We start from the raw sequence: 14,842 nt of genomic DNA on the forward strand, positions 1-14,842 counted from the left end.
CTCTTTAATACTCCGTTGACCCCATCGTGGTCATTTATATGGACCTGATGAGCTCACGGTTTAAATCGTTCACTTTTGGAACGAAGCGGAACAAAAATAGTGCCCAGCCTGCGCCAGTGCAACAACCACCTAACGCATCGAGCAATACACTCGTCGCCCCGCCCTCAAGCGCCACCTCTCCTAGTTCCCCACCTTCTCACCATAGTTCGTCTACGACGAGTCTTCCGATGAACAACCAAAACCCTCTGGGGCGACCCCCCAGCTATACATATCAGCGGCCAACCAGCCCGATGCCCCCGGGCCAGCAGTTGAGTCATCACCCCGCGCCGTTGAATACCAACTTGCACTATACGCAACAGCCGGTCCAACCTTTGGGTGCTCCTCCGGGGTATGGTTTGCAACAGCCGGTCGCAGCCCATGGAATGGGTCAGGGAATGCCCCAGCCCCAATACGGGGTACGGAATCCCGCGGTTGAGGTTGAAGGTGCCGGTCGGAGTAAGGCCCAGCTGATTGTCGGCATTGACTTTGGCACCACATTCTCCGGTGTCGCATTTGCCTTTGCGACCAATAATGAAGCAAGAGAGGACATCATCACGGAATGGCCCGGAGCAGGAACTCATACTAAACAGAAGGTGATTAATCCAAACCGCACCCGAGGGAGAATACTTCTGTCTGACCAAGCTGTTTCACACAGATCCCCACTGTCCTCTACTATGATCAGTACCAGAAAGTGGTGGGATGGGGCCCTGATATTGCGGACGCGCTAGCCCCAACGGGCTATCCGAAGCAGGGAGTGCAGAAGGTCGAATGGTTCAAGCTCCAGCTTATGCTGTCCGGGAACACCTATATCGATCCGATTAATCTGCCGCCCCTCCCGCCTGGTAAGTCGGAAATCGACGTGGCCGCCGACTACCTCTTCAAGCTACGACAGGCGATGCGCGCTCAGCTACAGAAGACCCTCGGTGAGGTCTTTACTCGGGAAGAGCGCAACATCCGGTACTACCTCACCGTGCCAGCTATCTGGAATGATGCGGGCAAGGCAGCGACACGAGCGGCAGCTTTGCAAGCTGGGTTCTTGCGGGACGAGAACGATAATCGCCTAACGTTGATCTCCGAGCCGGAAGCTGCCGCTCTGTTCTGTGCAAAGACCGGCTTGCTCAATCTGAAGGTCGGTGATGCGATCCTGATCGTGGATTGTGGTGGTGGAACGGTGGATTTGATCGCCTACGAGGTTGAGGAGGAGCAACCGTTCAGTGTTGCCGAATGTACAGCTGGATCGGGTGACTCGTGCGGCTCAACGGCTCTCAATCGGAACTTCAGCAATATCCTTCGTGCGAAAATTCGTAAGATGAAGCTCCCTGACGGTTCCCGCACGGCAGGTAAGGTGTATGCAAAGTGTATCATGGACTTCGAGAACCGGATCAAGGCCGATTTCCGAAACAACGGACAGAAGTGGGCCGTAGATGTCGGCATTGAGGCCGACTTCCCAGATGCCGGCATAGAGGAGGGCTACATGACGTTTACCAACGAGGAGATCCTTCAATGTTTTGAGCCCGTCGTCAACCGTATTCTCGAATTGGTCAGGAATCAGATCATCGCTATCCAAGCGCAGAACCGGTCTCTACAGGTATGCTCTAATGCTACTCGTCTAGCTTTGTCTTTGACTAACCAGCATTGTAGAACGTTCTTGTGGTGGGTGGGTTCGGCGCATCAGAGTATCTCTTCCAACAAATCAAACTCCATGTACCACCTCAGTATCAATCAAAGGTTGTCCGTCCGATGGACTCGGTCGCTGCGATCGTTAAGGGCGCTGTCACTGCTGGGATAACAGAACGTGTGATTACACACCGTGTGGCCCGTCGACATTACCTCATGGCCACATTGCAGCCGTTCAAAGAAGGGTATCACCCGGAACAATATCGTGTCCCCAGCCTTGACGGCAGAGATCGCTGCAAATACACGCGACAAATCTTTGTGCAAAAGGGTGAGAGAGTGAAGATTGGGGAGCCGGTCAAGGTTAGCTTTTTCCGACAGGTTGCGCCGGGAGCAACCCTGATGTATGAGGATATTCTGTACGCCTGTGACGAGGATGTCTGCCCTGAATACACGAAAGACCCCCGTAAGTTACACATCCTGCCGTTCCTTACGATGCTCTGCTAACTGTGTAACAGGGATCAAGGAGGTTGTAACACTCACATCGGATCTATCGCGCAAGAACCTGGAAACTGATTTCGAGCGCATGGATACCCCTCAAGGAGTCTTCTACCGTGTATACTTTGACATCTACCTCACGCTCGACGGCAGTGAATTCAGCGCCGAGCTCGTCTGCCAAGGCGAGGTTATGGGCCGATGCCGAGCCAAATTCCGGTAAATCGGGCACATTCACTCTGGTATCGGTATTATAAAAACTCAAGGCCAACCGACGGACTCGGTTGACCGGCAACTGCACAGGGCGGGCGTTTATACCATCTTTCTCATCTATTCCCCTTCGAAACCACTGGGCAATGTTGTCCAGAGGTCCATCATGGAGTTTACCTCTTATTCTTACCTTATGTTCATGTTTGATGTTTCCTGGATACCTTTATATGAGCCCACCTTGATGATTGGTTGATTTATTAATTCAGTTAATGAGAAAAGAAAAATACTCACGACAAAGGCCCGCCCTTCTATACCATACAATTTACCTCATCCCCTCATCACCCATCCGGGAGCATAGCACTAGTCAATCAGTACGTCCTAATCAATAGCAAAGCACACCTTCCCTCGCTACTCGTCAAGTCAAAGACAAACGGTACGTAGCTAAGATAACCACAACCCATCACCTGGACATACCTTTCAAGCAAGCAAACCACCCCCCATCAGCCAGCCCAATAACCGACCCCGCGTTTCCCTTCTCTGGATGTTTTCCCTGCACGAACGGGGCGAAAGAAGGGTAAACAAAGATCAATATACATCTACAATCCAACCTCAACTCAGAGAGAGTAAAAAAAATATAACTCATACCCGTAAGACAAGGATAGAGCAAACATAAGCTCAACCATACTTGATCTTATAAAGAAGACGGAATAACTACCCTTCAGATGATCAACGGAAGAAAATGGAAGATAGGTGAGCGGGTGGGTTCTGTCCCAGTCTCTCCTATAGGTAAACTTCCATCCAAGGGGAGATTGTCTGGCACACTTAGGTAATGGAGTGTGTCTTGAGGAACTGATACGTTATTTGTTTAGGATTCGGTGGATCTGGAATGTTTTTACTTATTAGGATCTACCTTTAGAGGGTAACTTAGTTGACTTAGCTACTTGGGGGTGGAGGTAGTGGAAAGAAAGGATTCGTTACTAGATTGCATGATTCTTGTATGTATGTACTTGTGTTTTGGTTCGATTCCTGCCATTCTGTTCTAGTTGGTGTGGGATTCTGGTTTACGACGGGGATGGATATATCAGGCAACTAGGTAAAATGTTCTATATGGGTAGTCGATCTCGAGGTGTTCTCCTGTGGCTTTCCAGAATAGGTAGGTGTGTGGTTAAATACGGAGTGCTTCGTTGTCAGTACAGAGGACATAATGCATCGATTCATGGTTTTAGATGGTGTGCACTTCATTTAGCGGGTAATAACGAAATGTTGAATTTCTACTTTCATCGTGTGAGATGCTCGATTGAGTGGACAATTCTTCCGAAAATCATAGTTACGTTGATGGCCCAAGTGCTGAAGGCAAATGGAGGATATCCGCCGAGAGGCCCCATTCTAGGGAGAATTTGGGAGCCACAGGAGGCCTTGACAATGGCCTTGAAGCGAAGTCCGTGCCCACAGCCCCAGTCCCTAGATACTGGAGAAGGTTAGCACGAGTAGGTGTCCCACTATCGGCCCCAGGAGATCCCTCCTATTAGACAGGATATCGCCGAGGAGACTTGAGGAGTAGGGTCTCGACTGAGTTTACCAGGCCTGTCTAGACAAGTCTATCATTTATAATGGAGGAAAGCCGTTTGGTCGGTGGGTTGCGAGTGCCCCATTGATGAGTGGATCATTGCTAGTTAAGAGTGATGCTTTCGTGAACAGTGGGTAAGGCCACTATTTGGCCTTGGTGTCTCTGCTTTTATGGGCTCAGTACAGTCAGACTAGGTAAGAGGGGCTCATAAGTAAGTCTTAGGTAGTGTCGTAGCTGCTCTGATCATTGATTGCATGTTGACAGCCCGATAAAAGCAATTATATCGCCGTCGTCATTAGTCAGACGTAGTTCAATCGGAGGGTTTGGATACTAGTCTGTGTGAATACGTGGGAGTGAGGATGTGAAAGGTAAAAAAAAAAGGTGGATAAAAGATAGGGAAAAAAATAAAAAAAAAATGAAAAAGAGTAGAAAACAGTAGGAAGAAAGGGACAGCAAATGAGGCGTAAAATCTCGTCCGATCATGCCAGAAAAAGGAAAGCTGCAGGAAAAAGCAAAAATCAAAGTAAAAATGCGAGGGGAGAAAAGGCCACCTACATCGTCAAAATGGGAAGTGGGCAGCAGGGAAAAAAAAGCGCATTCTTGGATGAGACACTGCTATACTAGGGGGCTGGTTAGTACACCATTGATTGTTGATTCTTACTTAAAACCAAGCAGAATTGCGGCAAGCGCGCTTTGCGCGAGATAAGGCGGTTGCAGCGCAAAACCCCAGATATCTTCTCAGGAGGGTGGAGTCGCCCAACCAAACCGACTGTCTTAGAAACCCGAATTCTGGGCCCGGTCGGTGGTGGATCGTCAACTGAGTAAGTGCGCACTTCCATAGTATGGATGTGCATACATTCGTACCGAAGTAGATAAGTAGTTAGTTGAGGTTCCCCACTGGCTGGGGCGTACCTACAGTGCACCACCCTAGCATGTTTAGTCTCCCCATAGCTTCGCGGGGACCGAAAGACTGCAAGGACTTGTCCCTCATGGTACGTCAGTGTCGGCCCCGTACCTTCTCTTCTGATCCTAGTCTCGAGGGTAGTGCCACGGTCGCCCAGAGAAGATGGACCAGTCGTAGTACTCCGAATGACTAGCATGCCAGCACGTCAGTGAACATGATGTACAGTGGTACCTGGACTGGATTCCATCCACAACCCGGTGACCTATGACAACAGACGCTCTGGAACTGTGTGACCATCAACCACCAAATTGGGACTCGGCCCACGCATCGAGGCACACGCTGTGCCCCAGAAGCTCCCAGGCAATATTCATTCTGTCGTACAAGTGCGCTTGGTTAGCACGATGTATGGGTTTCTGCAATCCAAGGCCAGTCACCACGCAAACGTGCCACTTTGCGCTATTTCTAATTTCTTTTTGTAATCCCAGGTTGATGTCATGATGCCATTATTGGAATTCTGCATCTGCCTTTCGGAAATCAAGTCGAGTGTTGCTGGAGCGGAACTGCAGGAACTGTTAGGCAGTAGAGACAGTCCCTAAGTCAGGCTCTCGTTTTAGCTCACGAGGCCTTTCATTCTTATGCGCACGGACGGTAGACGCGTGAACTCCGGCTGACGAAGAGCAGAGGTACCCTCAGCCCTTTAGATCGGAGGGGCCATGAAGCTAGTCAGTTCGTACTTAGTTCGAGGAGGGGAGCATCCTGGTAATGCAATTGTACGGCCGATTGAAGGACTCCGAGTAATGGCCCGGCTGCGGATCTTGAGGCGCTGTACATTAAGTCCATTTGCCTGGCCCTTCCCTGATCCACTTAGAGTTCACTTACCCTGACTTTCTCCTCCGCCCCCCATCCCAGGACCCACTGAAGCTCAATTGCTATGATAGCTGAGAAAGTCTACTCGATCATGTGGATGCTGTCAGTTCTTTTTTCTCTTTTCTTTTTTTGGAGCGGCGAATTGCGGCTTTTTGCGGGGAAGCCCAGGACGTATCAGAGTTCGACCCAGCTGCCTGAATCAGGAATGTAGAAGCCATTGTAGCCTTTGTAGGTAATCGTCTGACCCAGACGATCATCGTTTCCTAGGGTCCATGGACTAGATAAATTTCCAGCCATTGCCCTCTTCCGAAGAAGGTTTTGCCATGTTGACGTTAACAGTGATTCCTGGTCGTGGCGTTCGATGAGTGAGAGACAACCAAAAGTTCCTTAACATCATCCTTTCTTTCGTTTTTCTTTTTCTTTCCTTTCCTTATATTGATTGGATTCCGGGTAAAAAAGGCGATGAATACTCTTTCCTGCATTGGACTTTTGTTTCTTTTTCTGTCCTTCATTGCTGCTAGATTTCGAAACCATCTTCCCTGGCTTCGGCCCAAACACCGTCCACAAGATGTTAGTTGCGAGGACCTTAAGCCTCCTCCCATCAAAGGGAGGGAGAGATATAGAGTCATGATGGATATTCGGAAGCTGGATGCCCAAAACTGGCTTACCATCGACAAGAACTACATGGCGGAGCATCAGGTCCGGAGTCAATTGCTGCAACAAGAAAAGCAAAAGGTCCTGCAATGCCTACCAGAGTCATACGAAGCATGTCTTGAAGCGTTGGAGGAGGTGGTTGATTTCCTGTGCCAGCGGTTTCCAGACAAATTCGAACATAAGAGGTCCGGCGACGAGTCGACCGTTCACAACAAGGTGACCAGCGAAACGTTCGTGTTTGGGGGTCAAAACAAGCAGGTCGATCCGCTCGAGATAGCGGTGAGGTTGACCATGGAAGACCTAAGCATCTTGATGAAGAATGCGGACGACGAGTACTACTTGTTAGTTTGAAGAGACCCCTTGACCTACTTTCAGGGCAACGACAGCTGACCAACAAGGCAGGGCCGCCAGTGCAAGCCTCTTTCCGGTGGGATGGACTGTACAGGAACGAATTGGATGGACAATCTCCCGGCTTCATGAACCTGTGCCTCTGTGGCATCAGCAAGTCGCCGCCTCTGTTAGCAAGTTAGTGGATATGGAGCTCTATAAAGAAGATGGGAAGCTGACTTTCAATAAGGTTCTTGAACCGCCTTACGCCATCTTCACCAATGGAACGGTCAAACTACTTTGTTGAAGTGAAGCGCTCTGATGAAGACTTGTTTGAAACCCTTTATCGTCCTACGACATTGTTTGAGGACAACCCCAACCCATCTCCTGAGGATATCGTCATCCGCCGTGAACGACAGACCTTCCGCAGACTGCCCCGGACTGGAGCACTCGTTTTCGGCGTCAAGACGTTTCTTACCACCTTGAATGAACTTCCAATGCAGGAACTGCGAAATCTAGCTAAAGAAATCAAAAGTTGGCCGGACTATGTCGGCGAATATAAAGGAAGAGAAGTTTGGGGGGCCAAGGCGTTGGAGTTCTGTGAGAAACGAAGCCGAGAGGAAGAGAAGCTGAAGGAGGAGGTAGGAATGATGGAGGTGTAATTGGAGAGGTCACGACACTTGTAGCACTATTCTTTTCCTTTTCTTGCATCGGGGGCATTGTTTTGGGTTAAAACGGGTGGGTGGCACTCTGATCTTTTGTTTTGCGAGAGCGTTCTCATTTTTTGTTTTGCATCAAATGCTGTCATGGTTGCTTCGCTTCTTTTTTTTTTTTCTTCTCTCTTTTCTCTGCTTCCTTTTGGCACCGTGATTTCATGAAGGGCAGACAGGAATTGTTCAATCCATGTATGCTATATCTGAATAATATATATGAAAGAAGATCAATTTTAACACCTTAAGATAAGCCGAAGTGATCAACTGAAACGTATGTACAAAGAATGATGTATACAAATACTAATAGACCGGGGGACGGGAGGCACCCAAAAAGATATATGTGATGAATGTCTGTGCAATAATGTATTATAATCAAAAGCAAACGGGAAAGTCTAGTTTAGAAATAGATATCGCCAACAAGATGAAAGGGTATTTGGTGTTGATTAATGCAGTGCAATGGTCTATATCTTTGACCGAGGAGGTTCATCTTGTTTTAACCTTACGACACCCTATACCAACCATGCATTAGTGAATCGCATTCGAAAACGGACCGAGGGCCAACAAACGAATGATAGGGAGCATACCTCTTGCGTGCAGGTGGCGATCAATGTTCCATCTTTAGACCAGATATTCTGGAGAACCAAGCCCCTCCCCTCGCCAGCCCAAGGGCTCTCCATCTCCGTGACCATCCACTCGTCTGCGCGAAACGCCCAAGGATTGTGGAAGTAAATTGAATGATCAAGACTGACCATCATGCCGACCTCTTTATGCTTGTGTTTATTCTTCGGGTCCTCAGCTTTACTGAGGGCGCCCTCCAACCGACGGCGCAATTCAGCGGCCTCTTCTTCCTTCAACTCCTTAAACGCTCGTGAGATTTCGTCATCGTCTAAGTCGGATGGGTTCTTGAGTGCGTTTAGGGCTGCCTTGAGTTCGGCGGGGGAGGCAAACCGAGGGATGTCATGGACGCGCGATACAGTTCCGATGAAATAACTATCGGTCACATAAGCGAGGGCGGAAAGATGGGCGTGGTGGCCGCCGGCCTCGGAGATGGCTCCTCGTGCGCGCATGCAGCGTCGGATTCGCTTATCCTCCGGCTTGGACGAATCCCCTGGGCCCGTTAGCATGACCAGAACTTCATCCAACTCGTAGTATAACACGCAGGTCATGATGCTTACGGTTCACAGTCCCGAGTTTGTGCGACTCGAACGGCCCGCCTCCAGCGTTATAAAGCTTCCTCTGTACATCCGCAGAAGAATCGTCCGGCAGCGTAACAACAGGCATTGATTTCGCATGCTCCAGCTTCTTCTTCCCGCCACTGTTGGCCTTGCTGAAACTCAAGGTGGTGGTAAAAATTGGTCGACCGCGCTGCCTGGCTTGAACAGTGCGCGTTATGAAGCTCCTTCCATCGCGCACTCGCTCAACATGGTATAGAATGGGAATTTCGGAATCGCCTGCGAGGACGAAATAGCAGTGCATGCTGTGGACGGCGAAATCCGACGGAACCGTCCGCATCGCCGCGGCGAGTGACTGGGCGATTGCCGCACCGCCGTAGATGCCCCGCGCGCCAGGTGGGTGCCAGAGAGGACGAGTATTGGTGAAGACATCCTGTTGAGAGGAAGAAAAGGGTTAGAGACAGAACAAGAGAGACGGGACAGATTTGGACAAACGTACCGGACCAATATCTATCACGGGCGTAACTCCAAAACATTTTCGATGGGGGCTTTGGAAGAATCTAGCGGGGGAGGTTCAAAGAGAGTCACCCTTTTCGCCATGACTAGGTTTAGATGATATCCGGATGGTTCTACACAAGGAGATCAAATGGACAGTTAACAACGAAGGAGGAAATGTAATGCATTCATGGTGGAAAGGGAAAAAAGGTTGAGGAAGGACTCTTGACCCCGTGGATGACGCGGGCAGGGGATTCCTAATCGGGTAATTGCCGAGGCGTTCCTGTTTCAACTTCCATGGTTTTGGTGCCGAATCTCCGTCGGCATTCTAAGCTATGAAGAACTACCAGTGAACCAACAACTTGGTGGCTCCCAACCCACCCAGTCTTGTCCTTATCTTTTCTTCTACTCTCTTCTCATACCCTCGTCTACACGATCGAGAAGACTCGCTTTACAAAGCACCGACTTCTTTCTAATCTATGGAATAGAGTAGACATACAGAGTTTCCGTATTGATGTAAGCATGACTGCAGAAAGCATGTGATGTCTGGATCAGGGTGAAAAGAAGGTATTGGGTTATAGAAAGACCCTCGGTAGATCAGCATCAACGTTATTGGTTGGCCTTCATCTTCCCAACCCATTCGTAGCCGCCGTAGATCCTTCGAACTCTGTCTTGTCGGGTATGGTGTGCTGCACTGCATCTCTACATTGGTGTGATATATCGTGTAAGCCATACTCGGCTAGTCTCTTATCCTCAGACGATCGGCGACTGGAGATGTGCACACGGTATGCGCTTGGTAGTGATGAACACGATCCGCCGGCCAGCCAAGCAAGGGCCAGGATATTTCGGAGTAAATTACCCTATCATCTCGCTTCATTTATATGCACGCATGCTGACCAAATCAGCTATAGTAACTGTTCTCGCGAGGAGGAGGCATGAAGGAATCCCATCCTTTTCCGGGATTGATGTGTTCCGGAACTTTAACCCTGAAAGTCTTTTGCATGACCTTGGAGCTCGATCTCTTTTTATCTTGATTTTCTTGAAGAAGCCGGAGCAGCTGTTGTCGTTGCATCTCCTCTTCCGTCAAAGGGATTGTTGTACGGTCGGAGTCGTCGGCTCGAATCTCGTCGGCGATGCTTCTTCCATATACCCACAATGCGCATAACGCGTAGACGACTGCGAATATAGAGGCAAGAACCATGCCCACTGTTGCCAAGCGGCCGACGGGGAGTAGCTTTCGACAGAGAATATTAAGAACGACATTCAACAGTCCGAGGAGGTTGGAGAATAGGCAAGGTCTGCGTTGTGGTGAGATTGCAATCCAAGAAAGGGGAAATGGAGAAGAGAAGAACAGAAGAAAAAGCGTCGGGCATTTACAGGAAGACAGAATGAATCAAGTATGTACGCTTACGATACTGGGCGCAGAATAAGATGAGCGACAGAAGGTATGCATTTCCGATTAATGCCAATGCTGCTACAGCTGTGCCTGTCTTGTCCCCAAGAGAATCATCCTTGGCGTCTTCAAATGCGAGCGGCATGACGAGGAACCTTTGTGACGGCATGTCAGTTATCAGATCGTTCATACGTAGGAGGGCAGAAGAACACATACCCCACAAGCGTCAAGTTCGACGATAAGCCCGCCAGGAATTTCCAAGTCGCTCGTACTTTTTCGTGATCGATCGGCTGTTGCTCCTGGGACACAATTCCAAGCTCCTGATACTGAGGCGAATCCATGTTTCGCCTCTTGCGGAATTACACGAGAGATGGTCTAGTAGTATTATACAGGTCCTGGAAGAGACCAATAGCTCACATATGGGATATAGATAACAGAGGTATCCTGCTGGTAGCAATAATCAATGGCATTAATATAAGTCAAGAATCTATAACAATATTAGAATGGCCGATTCAGTGAGATTAATGCCGTAAGGGAAACGCGGAATGCTGATAAACGAAGGACAGCAACCAGAATATCAAGGGGGTAGTGGTAGATAGGACATCCAACCGTATGATATCGGAAAAGAGGAAGGAAGCAAAGAAGAAAAAGAAAAGAAAAAAAAGTGAGAGGCAGGGGGATTAAATGAAGTTGCAAGAAAACAGACGGTCTCACTTTAGATTGTAAATCATCCGCGCCCGTGCTCTGGGATTGGCCCTTGAATCGGCAAGTAACAGGGGGGTGATTGGCTCTCTCCACTTAAGTTGGGATTCTTTCCATCCTCTTATAATCTCACTTGCAGGCGAGAATCTCGTAATCTGCACTGCTCAGCCACAGGTACTACCTCAGCCAGCAGTGCGAAAGCCAGCAGTTGAACATTGATAAGCGGACAAAAATAGCAACTTTTGTCTGTATCGCAAAGGAATGCCACAGTTTCCCCCTCCAATCCAAAATTCCCCACTCATCCCGAGACTAAGGGTGAGCAAAGGAGCATGTAAGTTATCATAGCCACTTCCCCGATTCGTGCAAGATAAGATCTAATCAGAGGAGACTACTACTAGTATTCCCATACCAGAAAACCTCACGACCGTGGAGTATTTGGAAGGAAGAGAAAATAAAAATAAAAAGAGAAAAGACTTCAGCTGGATTTCTCGAATCTGATAAATTTGGTTTCTTTCTTTTGTTTGTACACCATCACCTTGGGTGTCGCTCAGAGGCAGACGAGCGTAGTACTACCGACCACTCTGATTTTCCACGTCCTTGGGCTCGACATGAATCGTAGAAACCTCGCCCGACCTTCCCACGCTTCGATCTGTTGGTGGTCCCTGAGTATCGGCTTCCTTTAACCGCTTGAGCTCTTGACAGAACTTGCTGCTCTCTCGGATACGAACTCCGTAACGAATGAAGACAAATGGAATTACTGTGACCCCAAGGCTCAGAAAGCCAACAAGAGTGTATGCCCAATTTACCCCAAGGCGATCGAACATTGGCTTGGTCGCTAAAGGCAACATAGCCCCCCAAATACTCCGTGTACAAGCAGATGCGGACATAGCGCTAGCAGAGTAGGTCTCGTAAGCGTCGGCCATATAATTGGCCATGGCCATAAAATTCAACATGTATCCCGCCCCGAACGGAATCCCCGACAATGCAGGAATCGACCAGTGAACGTTGGGAAAAGCTGTCCAACCCATGAAGAAGATAGCTACAACGTATAATGGGCCTCCGAGGCAAGCAAGAGGAAGACGGCGGTATTCTTCAATATGTGCCCATTTCGCATTCCGGGCTTTTGCGCGGGCTAAAAAATTGTCGTACCAGAAGAATATCATGCAAGCAACTACAGCGCCGACCCCGACTGCTCTGGGCAATCAGTACTGTTCTCGGGATCTCAGGCTTCATGAGACTCACTTGGGAGGAAGCAAAGTCCAGACTTCGCTGCGTCCATTCCGTAGATACCTGCATTCATTTCCAGGTTAGTGAGTTACCGTGCAGCCTTCTATGTAACTGGGAGAATCTGACTGGGAAGGGTCGCTATGGAGCGGGACGGGAAACAGGCGGGATTATCACTAACCCTGGAAAACCAATGGATAGGCCTGAAAGTAGAGATAAAATATTGCGTAGGTAAGGGCGAGGTATAAGCAGGAACAAGATATGATGGGCTCAGAGAACAACATTCGCAACGGCCGTGCCAAATGGATAATGAGTGTTCCTTTAAGATCTCGGCTACCGAGATCCAACGGCGATACTATATTTGAATTGCCCGTCTCTTTCCGTAGTCTCTCAGCTCTTTGTTGAAGGATTATAGGCGCGTATGTTTCTGGCATCAGGAAAGCCAGAGGTAGACTAATGCCTGCATATGCGAGACCAAACCAAAAACATGATCTCCAGCCGTAACTCACGAGGAAGCCTGACGCTAGAGGCCCGAGGACGGGTCCAATGGTTGTAGCCTATGAAAGTGGGTTAATATCCCAACAAATACTACCAACAGTACTAGGTACTGAATATAGGGTATTTACCGTCATGTAATATGCCATGAGTCGACCACGAGCCGTAGGATCTGCCTCTATATCGGCGTAGATGCCACCAACGATAGCGATAGGTGCAGAAGCAGCCATTCCATCGAGCAACCTGAAGATAAGCAAAGATGGGTACGACTTTGCCAGGGCAGATGCCATCATGAAGACGGTATACAACAAAAAAGCTATCAATAACGGATACCTTCGTCCCTTAGCCTCCGAAAAGGGGCCCCATAACAGAGGTCCTAGAATATAGCCGACTAGGAATACAGAAATCGGTAAGACAAGGATCTGCTGATTCGTCACGCTAAATTCCTGGGCGATTGCTTTTGTAGCTCCGCCTGGGACTGAGGAACCGACAGTGCTATTCATGACCTCATTGGCACCAGTAACAAGCACAAATATTTTCCAAAACTAGTACATAAGTATGGAGTTACTACGCTGTACGAAGTTCTTGATTTCGGACAGTTCCACTATACCTTTGACCAATTGTTAGGGTGATCCGGATCGTGTGGCTCAAAGGCCACCACGGTTTTCGATTCCATATGACAGCAGCTCCAGGGAGAAAATGTGCTTGATTGACTGTCGGAGGAATGGCAGTCATTGGCTTGATCGTTACTAGACAAGCTATATGGTTTTTCTGATGAGGTCATCGCTTCCCCTAAACGACATGTTAGCTCAAGTGCAGGATCTGATAAACGTTCGGAAACAAACCGTTTATTATCTCTCTTGTATGGCATGGTTTCGCTGTAAGTGAGGTGTTAGGCATGTTTATATATTGACCGGCAACTACTGTGGATCCAACACCGTATTAGGCCATCGAGGAGCTTTGGGAACTCATGTTTTAATAACAACTATCGTAGTCTTTGATCCCCAAGGAGGCCACGAATAATTGACAGGAGTCGTCATCTATGACAACCTCAAGTATTTCAAATATACCCCTGTGATGCCCTCTATTAGTATAACGAGGCGAAGTGGATCATGATCTGCTCGATGAATATGTGGATTTGTGTAAATATGTTGATCCCCCCACCAGGGAAGAGCGCTCCATCATTCTCGGATCAACGGTAGTGCAGTAACTGGAGCAGAGCAGAGCATATGAAGCAAGGCATGGTTCAGTCCTTTTTACTGCTCTTAGAACTAGTATGCGGATCAGCGTGTTTCAAGTGATTCACCCTAAGCCCTACCAAGTGCTTACTACTTAGAGTTCCGGTTCGTCATGGCAAGAACGGATCTTCATTAGCAACGCTCTTTTACTGAGCTCAAGCTTAACCCAGAAAAGCTTGTCTATGGCACCCGTCGTCTAGACAGGCAATCTTAGTTGCGGTGACAACCTTGAAGTGTTATCTGAATACGTTGTTTCACATGATTACTCAAGCCATATAGATTTCACCGAACTGGAGAATGTTTAGGAACAGTTGCCAAGATTGTTAGTTTGCGTGGAGCCCCCTACGGTTAAACTTCGCAAGTCCCTTGCATTGATATCTTTCCCTTCGGAAGCAGATCCGCCACGGACAGAACGCCGAAGAGAAAGAATATCGGACTTGCCCTTTGGGAGAGCTCCCAGACTGAACCGAGAATGCCTGACTCTTTATCCTCGAGACCTATATCATGTAGGTCCGACATTTGGTCGTTGCAGTTGAGGGTTCCTTGTGCACGAGTGACAGCTTCTTTGGAGACAATCGGGTGGACGGAGCCACGTCATGGAAAGCATTCCCGAATAACAAATTGATAACTCCTGACTTGAACAGTGGAGCATATCTACTTACCAGGAAGCTTGTAATGGCCAACCTCCCTGAATCTGCCAATGTAAACAGACACCAGAAGAGGTTTGAAATAA

The 14,842-nt window shown here is 48.6% G+C and overlaps 5 protein-coding genes across 5 annotated transcripts; 2 read left to right on the forward strand and 3 right to left on the reverse strand.

Moving 5' to 3' along the window:
* Positions 1-47: 47 nt before the first annotated feature.
* Positions 48-2,371, forward strand: ABOM_005064 (Hsp70 family protein; the record flags this gene model as incomplete). The annotated part of the gene is made up of 4 exons (XM_022532193.1): positions 48-632; positions 695-1,627; positions 1,681-2,119; positions 2,172-2,371. 4 exons carry the CDS (start codon positions 48-50, stop codon positions 2,369-2,371), a joined length of 2,157 nt encoding a protein of 718 aa, XP_022390411.1.
* A 3,955-nt stretch (positions 2,372-6,326) lies between these two features.
* Positions 6,327-7,339, forward strand: ABOM_005065 (heme-dependent oxidative N-demethylase family protein; the record flags this gene model as incomplete). Its single annotated transcript, XM_022532194.1, has 3 exons — positions 6,327-6,691; positions 6,753-6,875; positions 6,928-7,339. 3 exons carry the CDS (start codon positions 6,327-6,329, stop codon positions 7,337-7,339), a joined length of 900 nt encoding a protein of 299 aa, XP_022390412.1.
* Positions 7,340-7,851: 512 nt separating this feature from the next.
* Positions 7,852-9,162, reverse strand: ABOM_005066 (acyl-CoA thioesterase II; the record flags this gene model as incomplete). Its single annotated transcript, XM_022532195.1, has 4 exons — positions 7,852-7,899; positions 7,975-8,498; positions 8,566-8,995; positions 9,097-9,162. 4 exons carry the CDS (start codon positions 9,160-9,162, stop codon positions 7,852-7,854), a joined length of 1,068 nt encoding a protein of 355 aa, XP_022390409.1.
* Positions 9,163-9,958: 796 nt separating this feature from the next.
* Positions 9,959-10,791, reverse strand: ABOM_005067 (uncharacterized protein; the record flags this gene model as incomplete). The annotated part of the gene is made up of 3 exons (XM_022532196.1): positions 9,959-10,355; positions 10,435-10,605; positions 10,667-10,791. The coding sequence occupies 3 exons, from the start codon at positions 10,789-10,791 to the stop codon at positions 9,959-9,961; spliced, it is 693 nt and encodes a 230-aa protein (XP_022390410.1).
* A 930-nt stretch (positions 10,792-11,721) lies between these two features.
* ABOM_005068 (MFS multidrug transporter) lies at positions 11,722-13,161 on the reverse strand (the record flags this gene model as incomplete). Its single annotated transcript, XM_022532197.1, has 4 exons — positions 11,722-12,341; positions 12,395-12,442; positions 12,558-12,933; positions 13,003-13,161. The coding sequence occupies 4 exons, from the start codon at positions 13,159-13,161 to the stop codon at positions 11,722-11,724; spliced, it is 1,203 nt and encodes a 400-aa protein (XP_022390407.1).
* Positions 13,162-14,842: the final 1,681 nt, after the last annotated feature.

The sequence above is a fragment of the Aspergillus bombycis genome (assembly GCF_001792695.1).
Source record: "Aspergillus bombycis strain NRRL26010 chromosome Unknown contig00029, whole genome shotgun sequence".
Lineage (NCBI taxonomy): Eukaryota > Fungi > Ascomycota > Eurotiomycetes > Eurotiales > Aspergillaceae > Aspergillus > Aspergillus bombycis.